This window comes from Calypte anna, chromosome 20, assembly GCF_003957555.1.
Source record: "Calypte anna isolate BGI_N300 chromosome 20, bCalAnn1_v1.p, whole genome shotgun sequence".
Classification (NCBI taxonomy): Eukaryota; Metazoa; Chordata; class Aves; order Apodiformes; family Trochilidae; genus Calypte; species Calypte anna.
In genome coordinates this window covers 1,897,680-1,917,805 of record NC_044265.1, presented here as the reverse complement: position 1 = coordinate 1,917,805, position 20,126 = coordinate 1,897,680, and the positions used below count along the sequence as shown (strand labels likewise).

The following is a 20,126-nucleotide window of genomic DNA, read 5'->3' as shown; positions in this document are numbered from 1 at the left end:
GGAAGAGGGGAGATTTAGGTTAGACAATAGGAAGCAATTCTTTGTTGTGAGGGTGCTGAGCCCCTGTCCCAGGGTGCCCAGAGAAGCTGTGGCTGCCCCATCCCTGGCAGTGTTCCAGCCCAGGTTGGATGGGGCTTGGAGCACCCTGGGCTGTGGGAGGTGTCCCTGAGCATGGCAGGGGTGGCACTGGGGGAGCTTTAAGGTCCCTTCCAACCCAAACCTGTCTGGGGTTCTGTGATTTGGGCACTGTGCCTGGGGTCACCCAGCACACAGATGTTTCTCTTTGCTCTCCCCTCTGACTCTCTGGGAAGCTGCTTAATTTACTGCTCTGAACCAACCTGCTGGAGCCAGGGGCTGCTGCAAAAAACACCAAAATGCCAAAGTTTGGCCCTCAAAGTAACTGTCCAGGGCTGCACGATGAGTCTGTCTGACCTCAGGCTGCACAGGACTTGGAGAAGATGGGCTGCTTGTCTGCCTGTGGTAGCAGTGAAATTCATGATCCATCTGAAAACCTTGTAAATCACAGAATCACAGAGTCATTAAGGTTGGAAAAGACCTTCAAGATCATCGAGTCCAACCATAATCCAACTACCACAGCCAATAAATGAGAGTTGTCCCTGAGGTTAAACAGAGTCCAGAACAGACCAAAGCCAGAGCAAGTCATCCTTTTTCCTCCAGAGCACTGGCTCTGGCAGCAGAAATGCAGGTTCCTCATCACCCAGACTTGGGTTTCTCTGCTCTGTTGCTTTGGAGCTCCCAGCATGGCCATGGGCACCGTGGAGCTGCAGCTCCCACTCTTCCCAGGGCCTCTCTCAGGAACTCTTTCCCTTTCCTGGGCTTTAGCAGCTGCTCCTGCTCTAAGCCTTCAGCAGCTTCTGGACCAAAGATCTGAGGAAAGCCCTGAAAGCCACTGGCATGAGGACAGGCACATGGAAAGAAAGAATTACTCCCGAGAAGCCTTCAGGAAAAGTTTATTTTTGAGGTAGATACGTCTGGTCCCCCCACCAGCACTGCCACTCATCCCACCTCTGGCTCCACCTGGGTGCACGTTCACCCTACACCTGTTCCTATCTTCAATCCAGCTTCTTGTTCAGTCTTTCCCCACTCCTCAGCTCCTCCAAGAGCTCCTTCTCCCCAAGCCCCTTCTCCCAAACCCTTCTCCCCAAGCCCCTTCTCCCAAACCCTTCTCCCAAGCCCCATTCCCCAATGTTTCCCCCTCCTGCTTTGCTTCTCCCCGTGCTACCCTGAGCCTTTTATCCCCTCTGGCTGGGTTCCTGTAACCTGATCACCAACCACACGAGTTAATGACTTCTTTGCCATCTAAATTTTATGGCTTTTCTTGCACCTTTGCAGAAAAGAGAGCTGGGGTGAAGATATACGGCCCCTTCTTTAGCCCGCGGAGGACCCGAGCTGTGTTTCTCTTTCAACATTTCTGGAGAAAGATTAATGTTTTGAAGCCATTTGCACGAGCTAAATGAAAGGCACCTGGTTTTGTCAATAAAAAGGCTCATTTCTGACTTTATGCCATGATAAATGGCATCTTGTAAAGAGCAGGCAGACAGTAACTGGGCATGCAGGAGCAGTACCCCCATTTTCAGGACATTTCTCTGGCAGTACAATGGGCAGAGGCTGCTCAGCCCAGATTCCCTGGATGGCAAAGTCTGGCACAAGGTATTAGAGCAAAGAGACTCTGAGAGAAAATCCAGTGAAAAGAGCATTTTCTGTGTCCTGGCAGAGGGTCAGCCAATTAATCACTCTTATTACTAATGGAGTCATTTTTTTCTTGACAGCTGTGCCCTTCAAAATGACATCAGGGAAAACTGAACCCATTTGCATTACTTCAGCCAGGCAAATGATTGCAGAAGGCTGAAAGGGGTTCTGAAAAACCCCCCAAACAAACAAACCAACCAACCAAACCACCCCCCCCCAAAGCAAAAACCAACAAACAAACAAACAAACAAAAACAAGGCAGCAAAATGGGGACATCAGTGAACTCAGACTGACAGAATACATGGGCTTTTCTGAGCACTTGGCAAAGGGGATTTACTGCACCCTATTTACATTTAAAAAAAAAAAGGTAAAGATTTCCTTGTTTATTAAATTTGCCGAGAAGCAATGAAATCTCAGGCAATTTTATTTTTAAATATCATTTTACTACCCAACAGCAACAGTAAATTCATAAAATAACACATGATTGACCAGGACTAAGGAGTCAAAAAAAAAAAAAAAAAAAAAAAAAAAGATTGTTTGCTTTGTACATTCTTATTAGTCTTGGCTAAGATGTTATAAAAGCAGTATCTTTTAACACCTTTTATTATACAAGGGTCAAGGGGTTTTTATGTTTCTTAAAGACAGCTTCAAATAGCCCACATAGAGGGTTACTGCATCTTTCATATGGCTGCTGTATAAACAAGGCTGTTTTACACAGGAAATGACATAGCCATGTAAAAGTGTACATGGAGTTTAGGCACATATTCAAACACTAATGGGAATGCATTGTTTGAAATGGCAAACTTTTATGTTTACCTATTGAGCTTAGGACCCAGCTTTTAGCCAAACACAACAAAAATTATCCACACATACCTGTCTTATAGTGTACTGTTTATTTGAAATTTGGACCTTCACAAAGACTCTCGTGGGAGAGATAATGACCCTAGAAAGTAAATACAAATGAGGCATTCTCCGGGAGGGAGTGAAACCTGCCATCATAAAGGTGGAAAGCTGAACTTTTAACCTGTATTGCTTTACAGCTCAGGTTTCTCTCTGTTTCTGCCATCCAGTTGCTAACAGCCCCTCAGCCTCAGGATGGAGGCTGTGCCAGTCCTTGGGGTGTCTGTCTGTCTGTCTGTCTGTGCAGGGTCTGTTCTGCCCAGGCTGAAGGAAGTGGTGTCCAACATCTGCAGTGTCAGGGTCCTCTGCTTCTGCCTGGTTCCCTTGCTGTGTTTTTGTCCCTGTCCCCAAACCTCTGTTCAGGGAGGGAGGAGAATTGAGACCCCACCTGGGTCTTGCTCTTGTGCTTGTCACTGCCACTGGGTGTTGGTTCCTGTTCACCCACCCAGGAAATGTCCATCCGTGGGGTGGTTCTCACCCTGGGTAACTGAAACTGCAGATTCCTGTCTGAAGTCTTGAGAAGGTTGGTGATAGTTGGTGAGTAGAAACTCAACAGTTGTGTGGAATTCAGTAAAAAAAAATAACAAGCTCACTGTGGCAGCATCTTTGTGTTGCTATTGATATTTTAGGTGAATTAAGGATAACAGCAGCTGTTTTGAGAAGAGCAGTGAAAGAGGTCACTGACTTCAGAGATGTAGATTTAAGTGGTGATAACCATTCTGTACCTGCCACTAATTACAGGGGTGGAAGTCTGTGCCAGGTGATCCCAGTGCTCAAACAACACACAGAGGAAGCACCTACAGTCTGGTAAGCATTCACACCACACTGAGAGCCAGCTGGCACCTCCAGAATAAAACAGCACTGGCCTGGGATTTCCAGAGTCATCAGACAATTTTAATAATGTAAAAGCAAAAGGATCCTGGTTTATCAGCAGTGCTGTAAAGCTGGAGATGCTCAATTTGAGAGTTAAAGTGAAGAAAAATCCTCTGGCCCTGCCACCTGCTCTGCCCACCAGCAGGAATTCCACACCTGGATCTGGACCAGAGTTGAGCAGTCCCAGGACTGTCCCTCCTGGCTGTCACCACATTTGAACTCCCAGCTAAGCAAAGTGATTGTCATGTTCGTGTTGCCTCCTAGCCTGGACTCTAGAGCTGAAATTGCTCCTGTTAAAGCCAAACCTAATATCTGGCAATTTTGATGCTCTAATAATCAATTCTAATTCTGGCATTTAAGTGTCTGTAGTTTCAAATTTGTTTAAACTGATATTGAAGACCTACTGGTGGTTTTTTAGGGCTTTTTTTCTTTGCCTTTCAAGGTATAATGACTACCTAGCAGAATTCTGGGTTTTGGACCATTACCAAGGGCTGTTTTTAAGACTTTAGAGTGTCAGCATTTCTTTTAATTTTTCACGAGTTCGTGCTGTTTCCATTGGGATAACTGCAAAATCTTATCAGGCTTTTATTTTTTTTCCACTTAGGTGCTGCTACACATTTGATTTAATTACCAGTTACCTGAATCTTGATCTTGCTCTATTTGTGTATGGAGAAATTCACACAAGGGGAGGAAACAAGAACCTCAGAGAGGTACCTACTGAGTTGTCAGGATTGTCTCATCCTCACCAGGCTCCTCGGGCTGATCCACAGCTCAGTGCTGTGAAGTGTTCAGCAGTTTTCCTCCTCAGTTTCTGTGCAGCCCATGTAACCCCAACACTGCCTTCCCCCAAAGGGGTTGCAGCATCCCAGGAATCCAGCTGGGCCTGAAGCAAACTGCAGGCAGCTTTAATCCCAGGAGTTAATTCATCTCATAGGACAACTCAGATTTTGCTTCAAGTGCATTGAAATAGGCAGGATTTGCTATTGGAGACTGATCCCACGTGTGCCTGTGTGGTTACAGCTGGCATGGCACAGCCAGGGCTGTCCTGGAGGAGAGCAGAGGGTTCCCTGGGGCTGTGTCTGCTCTCCTGCAGGCAAGGGAGAAGGGAGGAAGCCCTTTTCCATGGTCAGCTGGCCAAGTCCTCCAGAAGGGAGCTGTGGGCAGTGCTAGAGAAAGGATCCTTAAAAGCTGTGAGCCAGTGACTTAGGAAGCAGCCAGGAGCAAGGGAGGAACTGCTGGAACAGGAAGGGCAGCAGAGTGGAGGTGCCCCTTGGCTGTGGGCTTGGCAGGAGAATGTTTCATCTCCTGCTGGAGCACTGGGAAGTCACATAAGCTCAAAAAGCTTGCAGGAAAGCTTGGAATTAAAACTCCCTGGGGTTTTGAAAGCCCCATGAGACTGGCTGGGGCCAAGCTCTTAGTGCAGGGGACAGAAACCCCTGTTCCTGCCCTAAGACTCCATCAGGAGGAAGAGCAGGACCTGGGAAGCTCACACTGGTGGTCAGGAAAGGAGAGAGGGAGCCCACGGGACAGCCCAGAGCCAGAGAACAGATCTGGAAGATGCCAGAGTTTCTGATGCAAGTGTGGTCCTCATTGTAGGGACCCTGCTTCACCCTCCCACCAAGTGCAGCATTCTGACCTGACCCCTTTTCTGCTCCCAGGTGTCCTGTCCCGGGCACTGCCAGGCCCCACAGGGGGGAACTGGAGCATGCTGATGATCAGTGTGAAGCTCCCTGCTGGGCAGCCCTGGGGTTAACTGGTGTGCAGCCCCAGGTGTCCTGCAGCAAGGCTGCTTAACCAGGTATTTTAAGCTGGTTAAAGGCTCAGCTGCCTAGAGAGTGCAGGAGGAAGGGCAGAGGTTTTTGTCAGTGTTCCTCTGTGGCTCATGAGCAGGAATTTAGGGGAATTTGTTGTAGTGTGAGGCAGAGCATGCCCAGCCTGGGGTCCTGACCACGTTCTGCTCCCTGGCACTGCCCAGTGCTGTGCAGAGGAGAGCTCAGATCCAGGAAATCGTGTGACTGGATGGTTTAAACTGGGATGAACCAATACCAGACCTTAGCAACCATCTTTTGTACTACTGATAAGCAACTCCATTAATTTCTAATGGTTCTTCTGGCCTTTCTGGTCTGTCTACAGTTGAACATCTGCTACCTGGCTTTGTTCATGGAAACATACACAGAGTAATCCCACAATGAATTTACAATCCATGTGCAGAGTAGATAAAGGGGATATGCAAACACTCAGGGGATATGCAAACACTCCAAACACTTGGAGGGTGGAATAAAAGGACAGCAGAGCTCTTTTGCCATCACCTTGCCCGAGACACAACAAGTGACAGTGTCCTTCCCCCCCAGACCACATCATGCCATATTTTCAGATCTTTCTCCCAGCATCTCCACAGTTTCTCTCTGGGGCAGCAGAGTTAGAGGCCAGCAAAATCCCTGGGCACAATTTGCACAGCACTGGTATTCTGCTGCACTGAAAAGTGCCTTTCACTTGTATTTATTGTACAAAAACATTAAACACAGTTTCTTAATGGCATTATAATTATGCAGGGTTGGACAGCTAGACACAATGCAGCACTGTGTCAATAATTTATTACATCTTATGCCATAATTGAACACTTTTACTATGAGCACTTGAGAACAACTTGGACCTTATACAGAGTAATATATCTTGCTACATAATAATGGAAAGGTGGATACTTAGGAAAGATATGTAGCTTTGAGGAAAACATACATGGAAGCAAATACCTCCTGAATCACCTATCTCCACATAAAACTTAAAACTAAACCAACATATTATATTTAATGACTCCTTTTTTATATATGCATAGTTTCAAAAGCTAGTCAGAAAGGAATTATTACAGTGTAACTATGTACACCAAGATGGGAGCACACCAGGACACCATCTTCTCTTCTAGACATCAGGACTCTTTCTCTTCCATTTCTTTATGGATGAAGCTCGTGGGATTCAGACGTAAGTTCAGTCTCAAGAACATTGTTCAAAGGATCAGAAGGGTCCTGTCCACAGCTCACCCATACCATCTTTACCCACTGCCTCGAGGCTAAAAGCAGATGGTCTGGAGGTGTGGAGGTACAGTCTTCTCTGTCAGGGACTTCAGCTAGAACCAGTCTCATGTCACTGACACAAGGCCTTGTACCAGGCTGCATGACAGCATCCAAATGCTACTGAAATATGCTCACAGTGGAGAAACATCTAGAGCCCTGGGTTTACTGCTACACCCTTGTAAACATCCTTACCCTAGGGGTAAGACATCTAGTTAACTTGGAGAGGTTTAGTTCACTGTGTCAGATTTCTCTGTCAGAACACGTTGACAGGAGCAGCTGCTCTGCTACCTACAGCCACACGACTCCACCACCATGTCCTCATACTGTTTGTAGACCACATTGTTTGCTGAGTCAATGAAAAGAATGCTGATGGGACTCAGCCTGGTGGGGACACAGCAGGTGGGGGGGGTGGATTCTGGGTCCATGGAGTTCATTAGTGTCTGGATAACTGCATGGTTGGTGGGCTCCAGGTGGGACCGAAGGGGGAATTCACACAGCCCTTCACAGTGATAGGCTTCATACTCCAGAGGGGCTATGATCCAGTCATCCCAGCCCATGTCCTTAAAATTCACATGGAGGGCTTTCCTGCTGCACCTTGCCTTCAGATTCTTGGTGGGCCTCTTCCCCTGCCGTGTTGCCAGAGGAGCTCTTCTCTTCCGCCTCTGGTTGAACAAGTACTCGTAAACAGTTTTGTCATCTTGGCCAGACCTGGCTTTGATTTCATTGAAGAATAAGTCTCTTTTTTTCGTCCTTCCAAACACCAAGAAGAGAGCCTTTTCATTGACCTGTCTTCCTGTTCTGTTAAATCCCACACTCCTGAGATCAACAGCTCTCCCCCTGTCAAAAGTTTCCAGTTCAAAACACAAATTAACCAAGTTTTTAAAGTTCCTGAAAAGTTTCCAGATGTCAAACACTTCCCACTTGGGTGTATCTGTGATACTGACGGTACGAGAGTCCAGGAGTGTTGCTGCTTGTCTGTTTGTAGAGCAACTAAATAATTTCACTTGGGAAGTTTTTCCAGAAGAATGAGACTTCCAAGTATCAGAAGGCTTTTTCCTCAGTATCCGAAGCTCTGCTCCCAGCAAACCATCTTTTTCTAATGCACTGATATCAAAAATATATTTTTGTTTTCTTATAGTTGGTGCTCGCTCGTCTGGAAAAAAGCACAGACATTTTAAAATGTACCTCAGGCACAGATCAGTGTCAGCTGCTCAGTTCTTAATTTTTTTTCTGAAGCTTGCTCATAAGTCCAGAAGGTTCCTCAACTGGCCCACCAAACAGAAAGAACAGTTTTTATCTAAGGGAGCAGCTCTGTCCAGAGACCCAGGAGAACTCAGTGACTCCACAGGGAAGCAACCTCCTGAGTTTGCCTTGGAGAAATTTCATTTCTTTCACCAGTGGGCATTTTCTAGCTTCAAATTAGCAAATAGCCAATTGAAAAATAGTCCCTTTTTTTCAGGGCTGAGCACTCACAGGGCCTACTCCCCTCTTCTGTCCTACTTTAATCAGAGAAGCAGAGCCTCAGCGCTGCCCAGGCCTCATGCTGGCTCCAAACATCAGCACATTTACCCTTAGTGAATTAGTCCTTGAAAGCCAACATCCCCCAGGAACTGCCAGGCACAAGGGTAATTGCCTTATTAACATAACTCCACATGACTCACAACTTTTTCAAATTGGGCAGAAAAAAACACACCTGCCTTTGACCTGACACTTCATTTTCCTGGCTGAGCTGAGGAGCAGCAGTGAGGAGGCACCCGGCGGGGCTGATGCTCCAGTGGAGAGCTGAGAACCTGGAGGCAGCACTCCTGGGCAGTGGGTCCTCCCTCCCCAGAAGCTGAGCTTTTAATAATTAAATGGCAAACAATCCAGTCCTGGCTGGGTGTCACCATCACCTTCTCAGCTGTAGCCTGTGTTGCCTCCTGAAGTACATGACAGAACTCTCACTAACATTCCTGGAAGCAGCACGGGGTGAGGGGAGCATCATTCTTTAGGAGCCTGGTTGTTTGGTGTGTGAAAACAAGACACCAGTCCAAATCTCAAAAAAAACATCTGGGACCAGAATGTTGAACTACAAGTTCTGGACTCCCAGAATTTACTTACTCTTGTTAGCCTGGGCTTAGGTTTCTGTGTGTGGAAAGCTGGTGGTACCTGGAAGCAAGTGCTTCAAGCCACAGCCACCCACCCTGTGCTGTAGTGACTCCTGGCTCTACACTGTAACCCCTCACAAGTCTACCTGGAACAAATCAGAATGACCTTTTGATACTGAACCTTGTGGTTTTTCCATGGAATTGCCCTGTTCTTAGCACACAATGCTTTTTTAGACATCCAGACATACTTCACAATACAATGTAACGTTAGCTCCTTTTCCAGTGGAGATGGTGAATTAATCTCAATTCCAACTCCTGTTTCCAGGAGCTAATTATGGAAAGGAAGTAAGACAAAAATTTGAAAGGTTTAAAAACACCTAAGCATGCAAAGACCAATTGATTTTCAACAATGTGTATCTAAAATGCTTTCTAAATATTTGGTTTGGCTGCCACACAACCATCTAGTTCTGCCTTTAAATGAATGTTCCAAGATAAGGCAGGGGGACAAATCTGCAGCACACTGTGCAATTTCAGTTACATTAAAAAGTTATTTGACTGTAACAAAGTATGATTATTTTCTAGTACTCTCTGTATGTATAAACACAGACATCTCTGTCCACACACACACACACACACACACTCAGGAGCTCCTTTCTTACCTTGTCCTTTGTCTATGAAGCTGGTTATTGTATTGGCGAGTCCAGCCTCGAGTTTTACACTTCCATTAACACCTTTTCTTTCTGCATCTGAGAGAGTCCTGTACAAGGAGAGCATGTACTCATGTGGTGTTATGGGGGGATGTCTGAATGTTTCCTTAGTTTCCCTCTGGCTTACAGGCTCTTTAGTCTTTTTGGTTTTGAAGGAATCAGTGTCAGCACTGCTTGTGCCCGTTTTTTTCAAAGCCACCTTGCTGCTGAGATTTTGGACCTTTGGAGTCACTGTCCTTACTCCAGAAGGTCTGCTGGGGAGATGTCCTACTTTGCCCTCTGTGGCTGCTGTTCTTGGGAGAACCTTCTTTGCTTCATCATTCTTGGCCAGCAGAGCTCCAGCCTGAGCAGCACTGCTTTTAGTCCTGGCCTTTGAGGTCCCGGTACTGTATCCATAGCTTGCAGTCCTCAGTGTACCTGCCCGTGCTGAGGGGTTCCTCTCTTTTCCTTCTGCTTTTAAGAAACCTAATTTAGATCCTGGGTTACTCTGGCCTGCTTCAGAATTACTCAGTGCTCCAGGAACTAGATCCAGAGAGAGCCAAGTCAAATGCCAAAGCAGTAAAGTGAGAAAATGCAGGATTTTCATCCTCTGGTCTTCCTCTGAATCCCACTAAAGAAAAAATCAGAAAGGGTTCCTCCAGCTTGGCAGAAGAAAACATGAAAGAAATTAAAAACCAAAGTCAGCAAAAACGGGTTTTGTTTGAGATTAAAACATTTCAAATCTCGTTGTTCAATACTTGTATCCAGTCCCATAGTGGAAATGCTCATGTACTCAGATACGATCTCTCCTGACTTCAGTTAGCAGCTATAAAGGACTTGTTCTTGAAAAGAGAAAGTTTACCACCTCGTTTTCTTCTGTAAAACTGACTGAAAACTTGAAGGAGTCCTGTTTAAATCCAAGGGTTTTTTTTTCCAAGAAGGAAGAATGGCGTAATGCTGCCTCTGTGTTAAAAGGTTTTTTTAAAGTTTTGAATCCTTTCCAGTGAAAATATTTCACACACAGAGACCTGCAGGTGCTCAGAAATCTTTTACAAACCTGAACTCAGGAATTGGAAACGGAATTCCAACAAACCTATTTAATTACTCTCTGATGTCATGCTGTCTAAACTAATTTAACTGTGATATATTTCTTTAAAAAAAATCTTCTTTACCCTTTTCATTAGCATGAGTCATACTCTGCCTCATGTGAAACAGCTCCGCAGGCTCAAAACTCCCGAGGACGCCTTTTCAAGTGGCAATACGACCTCTGCCTTAGCCTGCCATGAACTTCACCTTTAAGCAGGACCAACTGCAGGATCAACAACTGAGACCTGTCACACAGCCCACTGCACACATACATTACAATTTCTCAGGATAAATTCCCCGAGCTCCTTTTTTCCAGAGCTCTGTAGCTGTGGCTTCGCTTTGCCCTCCAGTGCCTGAAGGGCTGAGCTGGTAATGAGGGCGCTTAACGGGAGTAAAGTTGAATTTTTCACCAAAACGCCATAGCTGTGCCCTCAGTCCCTGGATTTTGGTGTCTTTTGGTGTCATCTGGTGTATTTATTGCTATGATATACAAAAGCCTCGGTGGCAGGGCAGTTGGGGAAGCAGGTCCTGCGGGCCGCCCCAGGCGCCGTGCGGGGTTGCAGTGCTCCCTGCAGGCAGGAGGCGCCCCAAACCCCAGAGCCTTTCCTCCAGAGCCTCCTGATGAACGCCTGCCTTTGTTTCAAAATTAGATGCAAAAACTGTCCAGAGCTGCCTGCCCCATAGCCAGAAGAAGGCTGGGGGTTGGAAAGCAGCCCTGGTGACGTGTGGAGCCCGTCCTGCTGCTCCCAGCTGGGCAAGAGAGAGCGGGCAGCAAGCGTGCGGGTCAGACGCTGGGGAAAATGATCTGTGGTGTCTGTAATGAGCCTGTAGGAAATGAGGAACTGGGATGGACTGGGCAGGGATTAACGGCACCCTGCTCTCATCTGGCTCTGACATGAAGCCCAGGTCTCCTCCCTCAGTTGTTTCTATTTCTGAGGCAAGAAGAAAGGGGAAAGATACAACACTTTTTAGCTTGTTAGCTTGTGCTGTGGCATTTCCCAGCCTGACTGGTATCAGAAACACCAAAATATTTCCATAAATAGTGACCAGCTACACGAGGAGCTCTGGATCCTTTACCTTGTTTTGTTGGAGGGACTGGAGAATAGAAGAGTTCACTGATTTTGCAGGTGTCTCAAACCAGGAAGATCCTAAAACCCACATTCTGATTTTGACCACGTGGCCCTTTCCTCTGATATCAGTTGTTTTTTTGGTATTCCCCATCAAAATTAACCACTGTTTCACCAAGATACTTCTGATGAAGCCACTCCCCAGCAAGCCCTCCACACTGTCCCCACAGCCCTCCAAATCATCCCATCCCTTTATCCTTCCACACTGCCCACTCTCCTGCTGGGCAGGAGGCTGTCAGCTGTGTCTGTGTCAGCACTCTAGGGGTATTGCTTAGCTTGCCAGCAGACCAAAAAACAGCCAAATGTGGGGTTCCCATTTTTAATCTATCCAGCTTCCAGTTTTCACAACACTTGTAAGAATTTAGCACCTTGAAGGACTCTGTTGCTCTATCAAAACTGGCTGAGATTTGCAAAGAGATTTACAAATGATCTAAGTGACAAACGGGAAGAGCAGGAGGTGAGGCAGTGAGATTACAGGAGCCTTGTCTCTTAGTCAAATTAAAAGCACAATCAATCATGTGTTCAAACAATATTAACATAGAATCATAGACTGGTGACAGAGATTAATACATCTTACTGGGATGGGCAGTCCTAGACAGAAAAAAAAAAAAAAAAAGAGCAAAAGCAAGAAAAGAAAGCTGTTATTCTCTCTCCTCTCTCTTGGTTTCTATTATCTCTTCTTCCTCAAATTGCTCTCTCTTTACAAGAGGCTCTCAACCATGGGAGCAAGGTCACTGTACAGAGTCCACTGAGTGGAGAGCTGGCCCTGAGTGAGACCCCCAGAACAAGATGTCCTCCTATGGCCCTAACCCCTGTGGAGTTATTCCAGCTGCTTAAGCTCAAACTCAATGGGTGTTGTCAATACACAGATGGAAACCCTCACTCCAGAGCATGCTTTAGGTACAGGACACAGTTCAAGGACTATTCCCACCCCTGGCCAAGTTTATGTGTAGCACTCAGGTGGCTTGGTTCATACAGCCCACTTGTCCTTCTTGTCCCATTCTGTGAAGGCAGCTTCTCACACAGGGACTGAAAAAGGAGGGACTACCTGTGAGCCTGCTCCTTGGAAGTGCACTGCCTCTTCTTCTCCTGAGCTGTGCTCACACAGACAACTTCAGCTGAGTCCCTCTGGACACCCAGAGTGGGTGGGAGGAAGGGATCACTCTGGGGAGCTGAAGGAACATTTCAGTGTTGGAAATGCTGCCATTCCCTGAGGATAAAAGGCCCTACCCAGGTCAACATACCTGCATGTTCCAAGTGACAGTCAGGTATACTCCAGAGCCATGGTGCACGAGCCCTTTCCAGGACACCAGCTTCTCCTACACTTATTTAATTCCTGGGCACAGCACACACCAATGTTTGGTGTGGTCCCTGAAGCCTTGTGCTCATGGTGCATGGGCACCTGACAGTGTTTGTCATGTGGATGCAGCACTGTCCAGCCTGGCAGCACCATGGACCTTCTTTGGGAGAGCTCAGATCACCTGCATGGTCCTTCCAGTACCTGAAAAGGTTACAGGAAAGCTGAGGAGGGACACGTCACAAGGGCATGAAGAGATAGGATGAGGGGTAACTGTTTCAAACTGAAAGAGACTTAGATGAGATATTAGGGAGAAATTCTGTCCTGTGAGGGTGCTGAGCCCCTGTCCCAGGGTGCCCAGAGAAGCTGTGGCTGCCCCATCCCTGGCAGTGTCTCAGCCCAGGTTGGATGGTGCTTGGAGCACCCTGGGCTGTGGGAGGTGTCCCTGACCATGGCAGGGGGGGCACTGGGGGAGCTTTAAGGTCCCCTTCAACTCAAACAGTCTGGGGTTCTGTGATTTGTCAGAGGATGCTGTGGAATAAAGGCAGGGATGAGGCAAGCAGAAAAATCTGGGCTTGCCCTCAGAGCCCAGATCTCCCTGGGTGCACCCAAAAATACACTGTATGCAGCTGGCGTACAGCCCAAACAGATCTCCAAGGAGATTATGATGGCTGTGTGATGCTGAGTTAGTTTGAGCTACACAGGGAAATCTGTATTCTAGTGACCTGTCAGGGATTTCATTGTCCTTCCCCAGGTGAACTGATGTCCAGAAAGCACTTACAGGACTGAGTTGAGTAAACTCTGTATATTAAGCCATCTGCTGTCACATTGCTTTGCTAACTGAAGCCAATTAACATTCTGTTTATGTGAAAATTTAGACCACTGCACCATAGCTTTTTGGGGACTGATTTTTAAATGTATGAAAAGATAATTTCAGGAAGAAACTTAGCAGTAAGAAAACTTTGTGAAAGAAAAGAGTAACAGAAAACTCAGAGATTATATAATGAAAAAATCTATTTATTTACCCCATTAGTGTTTATAAATATGTGAGGGGCAACTGCCAGGAGGATGGAGTAAAGCTCTTCTCAGGGCTGACCAACAACAGGACAAGTGGCAATGGTTATAAACTGGAGCATAGGCTGTTCAGTACAAATATTAGGAAGAATTTTTCCCCTGAGGGTGACAGAGCACAGCACAGCTGCCCAGGGAGGTTGTGGAGTCTCCTTACCTGGAGACATTCAAATCCCACCTGGATGTGTTCTGTGGGACTGATGGAGGGGACTCTGCTCTGGCAGGGTTTGGACTTGATGATCTCTTGAGGTCCCTTCCAACTCTTCAGTTTCTACGATTTTATGAAAATTGCTTTTGTCTTGGGCCAGAGCAAAACAAAGACATTAAGTTCCTATTGACATGGAAAACTGTGGCATAATTTTAAAAGGCTGTGCTACAATGTCCTGATGATAGAAAATCACAAGTCCACAGAAAGAATAATGTCATTGGTTATCAAGAGGTTTGGTTATGTCTCTGAATGGTTGTGAGCTAGAGGTGGGGTAAACCTAGAGAAAAGCTGAAGGTGCTGTGTACCACCTGTCCTGTCCTGTCTCCAAAGAGTACTGACACAGTACTGAAAGTACCTTCTGTGCAGTGCTGGGTGTGCGGTAGGCACAGAGACAGGCACAGCAGGGAAGAGCAGTTTTGGATGTCATCTGGAATCCATGGAAAGCCAGTTGTCTTGGGATCTGAGTGAAGACCTGGAACAAGAAAGAACATCAGGAGACCTCATGCAAGAAGTTCATCTGAAGCTCTGCAGGCAGGAGTAAATCCAGGCCACCAGGAACCAAACCCCACCAGGAGAGCCTGGCTGAGGCTGCAGAACTTTGCTGGCAAGGCTGAAGAACTCTCGTTTACAGCGTGGATACAAGGACACGGGAGCCGTGGAGCGTTCAGAGCTTCCAACACCCCGTCCCAGCCCCAGGGTCAGGGCAGGAGGGATCCAGCTGCTTGCTGTGACAGCGAGTGCCCTTGGGGACGGTGCCGGCACGGTGCTGGAAGACAACCGGAGGCTGTGAGGTGGCACCGAAAAGCAATGGCAGCTGAGGAGGAGTGGGGGAGCTGGGTCAGCGCGAAACGCTCTGCTGACCCGAGAGCTGCCTTAGGACGGAATCGTGTCTACAGGTGGAATTTATATAACTGATGGTTCAGAAATGCGATTTCTTTTATTTCCACGTCTCGTTTGACAGGAATTTGACAGGAATTTCTAGCGGTAACTCAACCTCACTGTCCCCTCCCCGGTCAAAGGTCCCGAGCCCCCCCGGCCGCTCCCTCAGTCCCTTCCCGCGCCTCCTCAGCGCCCGCCGAGCCAGCGCGTGCGCCCCCCAGCGGCGGGAGCAGGGAGGCGGGACCCTGGTTTAACAGACAGCTCCTCCAGCCAATGGGACGGCTCGTCCGGGAGCAGCCTCTGGATGGTGACCAATAGGTGACCGCAGTTCAGATCCCACCAGGCTATAAAAGGGGATCCCCGAGCAGCGCTCTGTGGCAGTGGGTTAAGTGGGTCTGTGGAGGTGCTCTCTCCCCTTGGAATGAAGATGGAATGTTTCTGCTGCACACCCCTGAGGGTGCACTTGCTGATTCCATCTGCGGGTTACCCTCTTGGGGAGTGTGTGCACTGGTGGGGCCATCATTCTCCTGTGGTGTCGTGCAGTGCTACCCCCGCAGCTGTTCTTGCTGAACCTGTGATGTGTTACATGCTACTGGCACATTGTTCTGCTTACCCCTGTTATCTCTGTGGTTTCAATTGCAAATTAAGGTTATGTTTATTATCCACATGGAGCCATTGTGGCGCAGCTCCCAGTCAGCCTGGCAGGCAGGGGAGCTGCTCTGCCCGCCCTGGCAGGTGCCTCCCAAGGCCCTGGACTGCTTAAGAACGGAGATACCAGAGGATAAAGGCAGAGGCTGAGCGGGTCCTCCTGTAGGGGAGGTGCACACAACATGGGGGGGCTTCTTCAGGCAGTGCCACTGAGGATGGGAATGCTGCAGACGGGAGCAGCTTTCACCTCTGACCCACGCTGATGGAACTGACATCTGTTTTCATGTTTCCTGCCCTTGTCACTGCTCTGCTTCCCATCAACAGATCCCAATGCCTCTCATCATCCTGAGCAGGCTGGTAGTAAGGTTTCTCAAGTCATGTATAAATGTATAATGCATAAACAGAGCCCCTTATCAGCATTTTAAATGCCTGCATAGCAATGCAATGCCAAGCACCGGCAGAGTCCCTGGGACGTTTACAGCCCAGGCTGCTGCAGCTGCTCCACTATCAGTACTTCATCCTCTCCCTGTCAGGGTCTCCTTTAGATCCCTCACTGTGTCTCTGGTGCTCATTCTCATCTTTGTCAGTCTGCTGAACATCCTGGAGATCTTCCCAAAGACCTTTCCTTTTCTGGCTCTTTGGCTCACCTTGATCCTTGCTCTCTCATTCCAACCTGGGCAAGGCTTGTATCAGGAGCTTCTCTCATTCTGTTGTACTTAACTCTTCAGTCATAGAACTGTTCTGGTTTGTAAAGGCCTTTAAGGCCATCAAGCTCCTCCTTGTCAGCCTAAGCTGGAGGTTCTGCCAGGCCTTCAGTTCCTCTTCATGCTGCAGTTTTTGCATAAGGCTTTTGTGCTTCTGAGAGTGGCAGGAGGGATGCCCATGCTGGGTTGGAGGAAGAAGGATGAGCATTCTGACAGGGGAACTAATTTTTTTATTTTATTTTTTAATTTGTCACTGCATGAACTGTGTTCAGTGTCATGAAACCTCAAGACAGGAGTGGTGAATAAGTGAATCCCCACAGCAAACACCAGTCTGAGTCTGCCCAGAGGGCTGAGACCTGTTTGTTGTATTTCTTCATGAGCTTATGAAATAAAACTTAACTAACAGAGCATGTCAACCTGTAAATTTGAAGCCTTGTCCCCTATACGAATTTTTCTCTAACTGCTTGCAGTCTGTCCTGCTTTGCAGTCGCCCTGCAAAACGTGGAGAAAAAAATAATTCCATCTCTCTTTTGGGTTTTGTACCAGAGTGGAACTCCAGTGGCTGCCCAGGGCTGAAGCTGAAGCGCTTCGTACAAATCCCGAGCTTGCCGAAAGCTCTTCGTGTGCCGAAAGCACGGGTCCTTCCTCCCCTCTGTCACTGCGGTCCCACCCTTCCTGCCCCCGGCTCCCCGGCTCCCCCATCCCTCACTCGGCTCTCCCAGAACGTCTCCTGCCGCCCTTTCTCTCCCAGGCTCCGCACGCAGCGTTTCGCCCGCCCCGGGGCCCTGACCGGAGCCCAGCGCCGCCGGGTCGGGCTCAGCCCCGGGTCCCTGCGGGCAGGGTGTCTGTCCCGCTCCGCCGGGGCCGCCAGAGCAGGCCGCGGAGCAGCCCCCGCCGCGGGGCGGGGAGGAGCGGGCGGCGGGCCCGGCAGCCGGGGCGGTGATGGCGGCGGGGCCCGGGGAGGCGGCGCGGGGCCTGGCAGCGCTGCAACGCTCGGAGGAGGCTCGGCAGCGCCAGGCGGTGCTGGTGCGGCAGCTGCAGGGGAAGGTGAGGAGCGGGGCCGCTGCCCGAGGTGCCCGCGCCGCGCTCAGAGGGGTCCCGGCGGCGGAGATGTCGGGAAGCGAACACGCGGCCCCACCGCGGCCTTTCCGGGGTCCTCCCCGGCGCTGCCGCGGGCGTGGGACGGCGCCGAGCCTGGGGCTGAGGACAGAGCCCGGAGCTTCTCCCCAGCTCGGTGCCGTGCTCGGGGGCAGGTGGGATGTGGAGCCCGCTGGGCAGGCGTCGGGCGGCCCGGGGCAGGGCCGGCAGCTCCGGTTTGGTTCTCCCGGGTGGGCAGGGGGCCGGAGCTGGAGCGGGTCGGAGCAGACGATGCCCAGCACGGTGCCCCTCGGGGTCACAGCGCTGCTGTAACATGTCCCTGCTGTTCCTGGCCGTGCCTGTCTGCTGCAGCTCAACAGGAGTCCCCAGGCTGCAGTGCCTGAGCGGGACCATGGGCAGAGATAACTTTAGTTGCTTAATACTGAAAAACAGTTCAGAAAGCTCAATTCTCTAAGGACCCTCTGGGCTGGAAATGCAGATGGGGGCAGTGATTGGCCATAGGCCTGGCATGGCTGGCTCTGTCTCTGTTGCCATTCTGTTTGTCATCACTGTTGCAGGATGCTACATGTGAAAGAAGAAGCCCTCTCTCACTTTCTTTAATATTAAAATGAACTTTACCTATATTATAATGACTTACTGTTGGCTGTGTCAGCAACATTGTGCAGTGTACTGCGCTTGGGCTGTAGAGACTGGGAGAAAAGCTAATGGAGGAGGAGCTGAGGTGGTTCAGGCTGCAGTCACTCATCTCCATCCTCTGTGTCCCTCTAGGTCCTGCAGTACCGGACTCGGTGTCGAGAGTTGGAGCAGCAGCTGGAAGCAGGAGGGGTGAGTGTGCAGGTTGCTCACTAAAGGGGGCTGTACATAGTATTCCTTAATGCAGACAAGAAAAGCTCCCCAAAGCAATGAAAGAGAAAACAAGATTTGGTTTCCTAAGGGGTTAAAAAAGTGCTGTAAGTTTGCTTCTCAGTGTTTTGTCCAGTTGCCATTCTTGAGCAGCCTGTAGTCCTAGAAATGCCATTCCAGAAAACCCATCCAGAAGGATTTTTGTTTTGTGAAAAATTGCTTTAATGCTGGAGTAACATTTGTCCTGGGTCTCAAGGAAGGGCTATGCTGCCTGTTACTTGGTATGTCTGTCTCCAAAAAAGAGTCAGTTCAAACAGAGCCTATTGGAAGGCCAGAATGCTGGTGTCCAACATACAGAGCTGGCTCTTTGCTTTTCTTGACAGGACAAGTGGAAACGGGCACAAGCTGGAACATAGAAAACATAAGAAAGAACATAAGAAAGAACTTGTTTACTATGAGGGTGACAGAACACTGCCACAGGGGAGCCCCCTTCTTTGCAGATATTCAAAACCCACCTGGATGCAGTCCTGTGTGGTGTGTTCCAGGTGATCCTGCTTTAGTGGGAGAGTTGGACTGGATGATCTCTAGAGGTCCCTTCCAACTCTTATGATTCTGTGATTCTGAGTAACACCCTCCCCCTCCTTTCCTCTCTGTAGTCACAACACTGTTATTCCTGGAAGGAGCCATGAGCCCAACAAATAGAGGAAAGTGATGAGATGCTGTGAAGGGAACACAAAAACATGACTAAACATTTTCTTTCTTCTTAAGGGATCCCTTTCAGGAAGGTGGGAACCCACAGAAGACCACAGCCTGGAGAGAGCACTGTTTCAGCAAAGGTACAAGGAAGAAGCAATCTGTTGTACTTGGTATCCTGGATATTCATGGAAGGGAGGAAAAACCTCTCAGTGCTACCTAGTGTCCCCAGTCTGTTCTGTGGTGCAGCACTGGTGTGCACAGCACACTGGTGTGTGCTGCATGGCTCTGTGTTCAGTGGGGGGTTACTCTGGGTCCCTTCCCAGCCTAAATGACTCTGTGTCTCAGGAGATGAGCAGCTTGGGGCAGTACTAGTGAAAGGTGACACAGACAGTGACCAGAGAGCACGAGGCCAGACATGAGCTGTGGCCACCATCACAGCTGGAGCGGAAGGGGGACTAAAGTTGTAGATGGAATTTGAAGGCTCAAAGCAAGAAGCAGCAAATAAATTCACCATCCCAGGGAGATTTTAGTGAATCTTAGAAAGCAGTTTCACTGCCTGCCAGTTTGGTAACAAAGCCAGGGTTGATGGAGCAGGAAAATCACAGGGATGCAGCTGGTGGATAGCAGTTGTTCAGTGACCTCATTGCTGTTTCTCCTTTCCAAGATGTGAGAATCTGGCCGAAGAGAACACTGTCCTGAGGGAGCACCTCGAGAAAGCAAATGAGATTAATTCAGCCCTCAAAGAAGATGTTGGAAAACTGATGGCAGATTGGATGAGGGCTCGGGATGAGCTGGAGTTGAAGGAGAGTGAATGGCGCAGTGACCGTGAGGTAGGGATAGGCTGTGGGAATGTCAGACATGATGCCAGAGTGGAATGAGGATGCTTTTTTTCTTTGGCATAGAGAACCTGTTATGTGAAAGCTGTGGCTCTGCTGAGGATGTCTTAGTGTTGATGAGCAGAAGATGGGTGTGAGAGGGAGGAGTGTCAGCAGATGGTGGTGGTGGAAGATGCCCAGCCAACTGTGCCCATACTGCTCAGTCTCAAGGGCAAATGTTGGCTGCTGCTGGGCACAGGTCACCCAGGACCCCTCAGCTTTGTAATAGTTCCTAAATCTCCCTCCAGAGCAGCAGGGATGAGAGAGGTG

The 20,126-nt window shown here is 48.7% G+C and overlaps 2 protein-coding genes across 2 annotated transcripts in view; one reads left to right on the top strand and one right to left on the bottom strand.

Annotated features, from left to right (window-relative positions):
• Positions 1–6,808: 6,808 nt before the first annotated feature.
• GDF5 (growth differentiation factor 5) lies at positions 6,809–9,931 on the bottom strand. The gene is made up of 2 exons (XM_008506302.2): positions 9,298–9,931; positions 6,809–7,704 (listed from the first exon to the last, which is right to left on the bottom strand). The coding sequence occupies exons 1-2, from the start codon at positions 9,929–9,931 to the stop codon at positions 6,836–6,838; spliced, it is 1,503 nt and encodes a 500-aa protein (XP_008504524.1). The 3' UTR covers positions 6,809–6,835.
• Positions 9,932–17,286: 7,355 nt separating this feature from the next.
• CEP250 (centrosomal protein 250) overlaps positions 17,287–20,126 on the top strand; it is a 34,539-nt gene continuing 31,699 nt past the window's right edge. Inside the window, exons 1-4 of the mRNA XM_030463337.1 lie at positions 17,287–17,736; positions 18,211–18,267; positions 19,054–19,121; positions 19,646–19,811. Of these exons, the coding sequence (XP_030319197.1) occupies positions 17,287–17,736; positions 18,211–18,267; positions 19,054–19,121; positions 19,646–19,811 (741 nt within the window). The remainder of the gene's footprint in view (positions 17,737–18,210; positions 18,268–19,053; positions 19,122–19,645; positions 19,812–20,126) is intronic.

Bases quoted from the DNA above. Each gene is read 5' to 3' on its own strand.
- GDF5 (XM_008506302.2), bottom strand. From the start codon at position 9,931: ATGAAAATCCTGCATTTTCTCACTTTACTGCTTTGGCATTTGACTTGG. The intron at 7,705-9,297 runs GTAAGAAAGGAG...GCTTTTTTCCAG, and splicing joins CTTCATAGACAAAGGACAAG to ACGAGCGAGCACCAACTATA.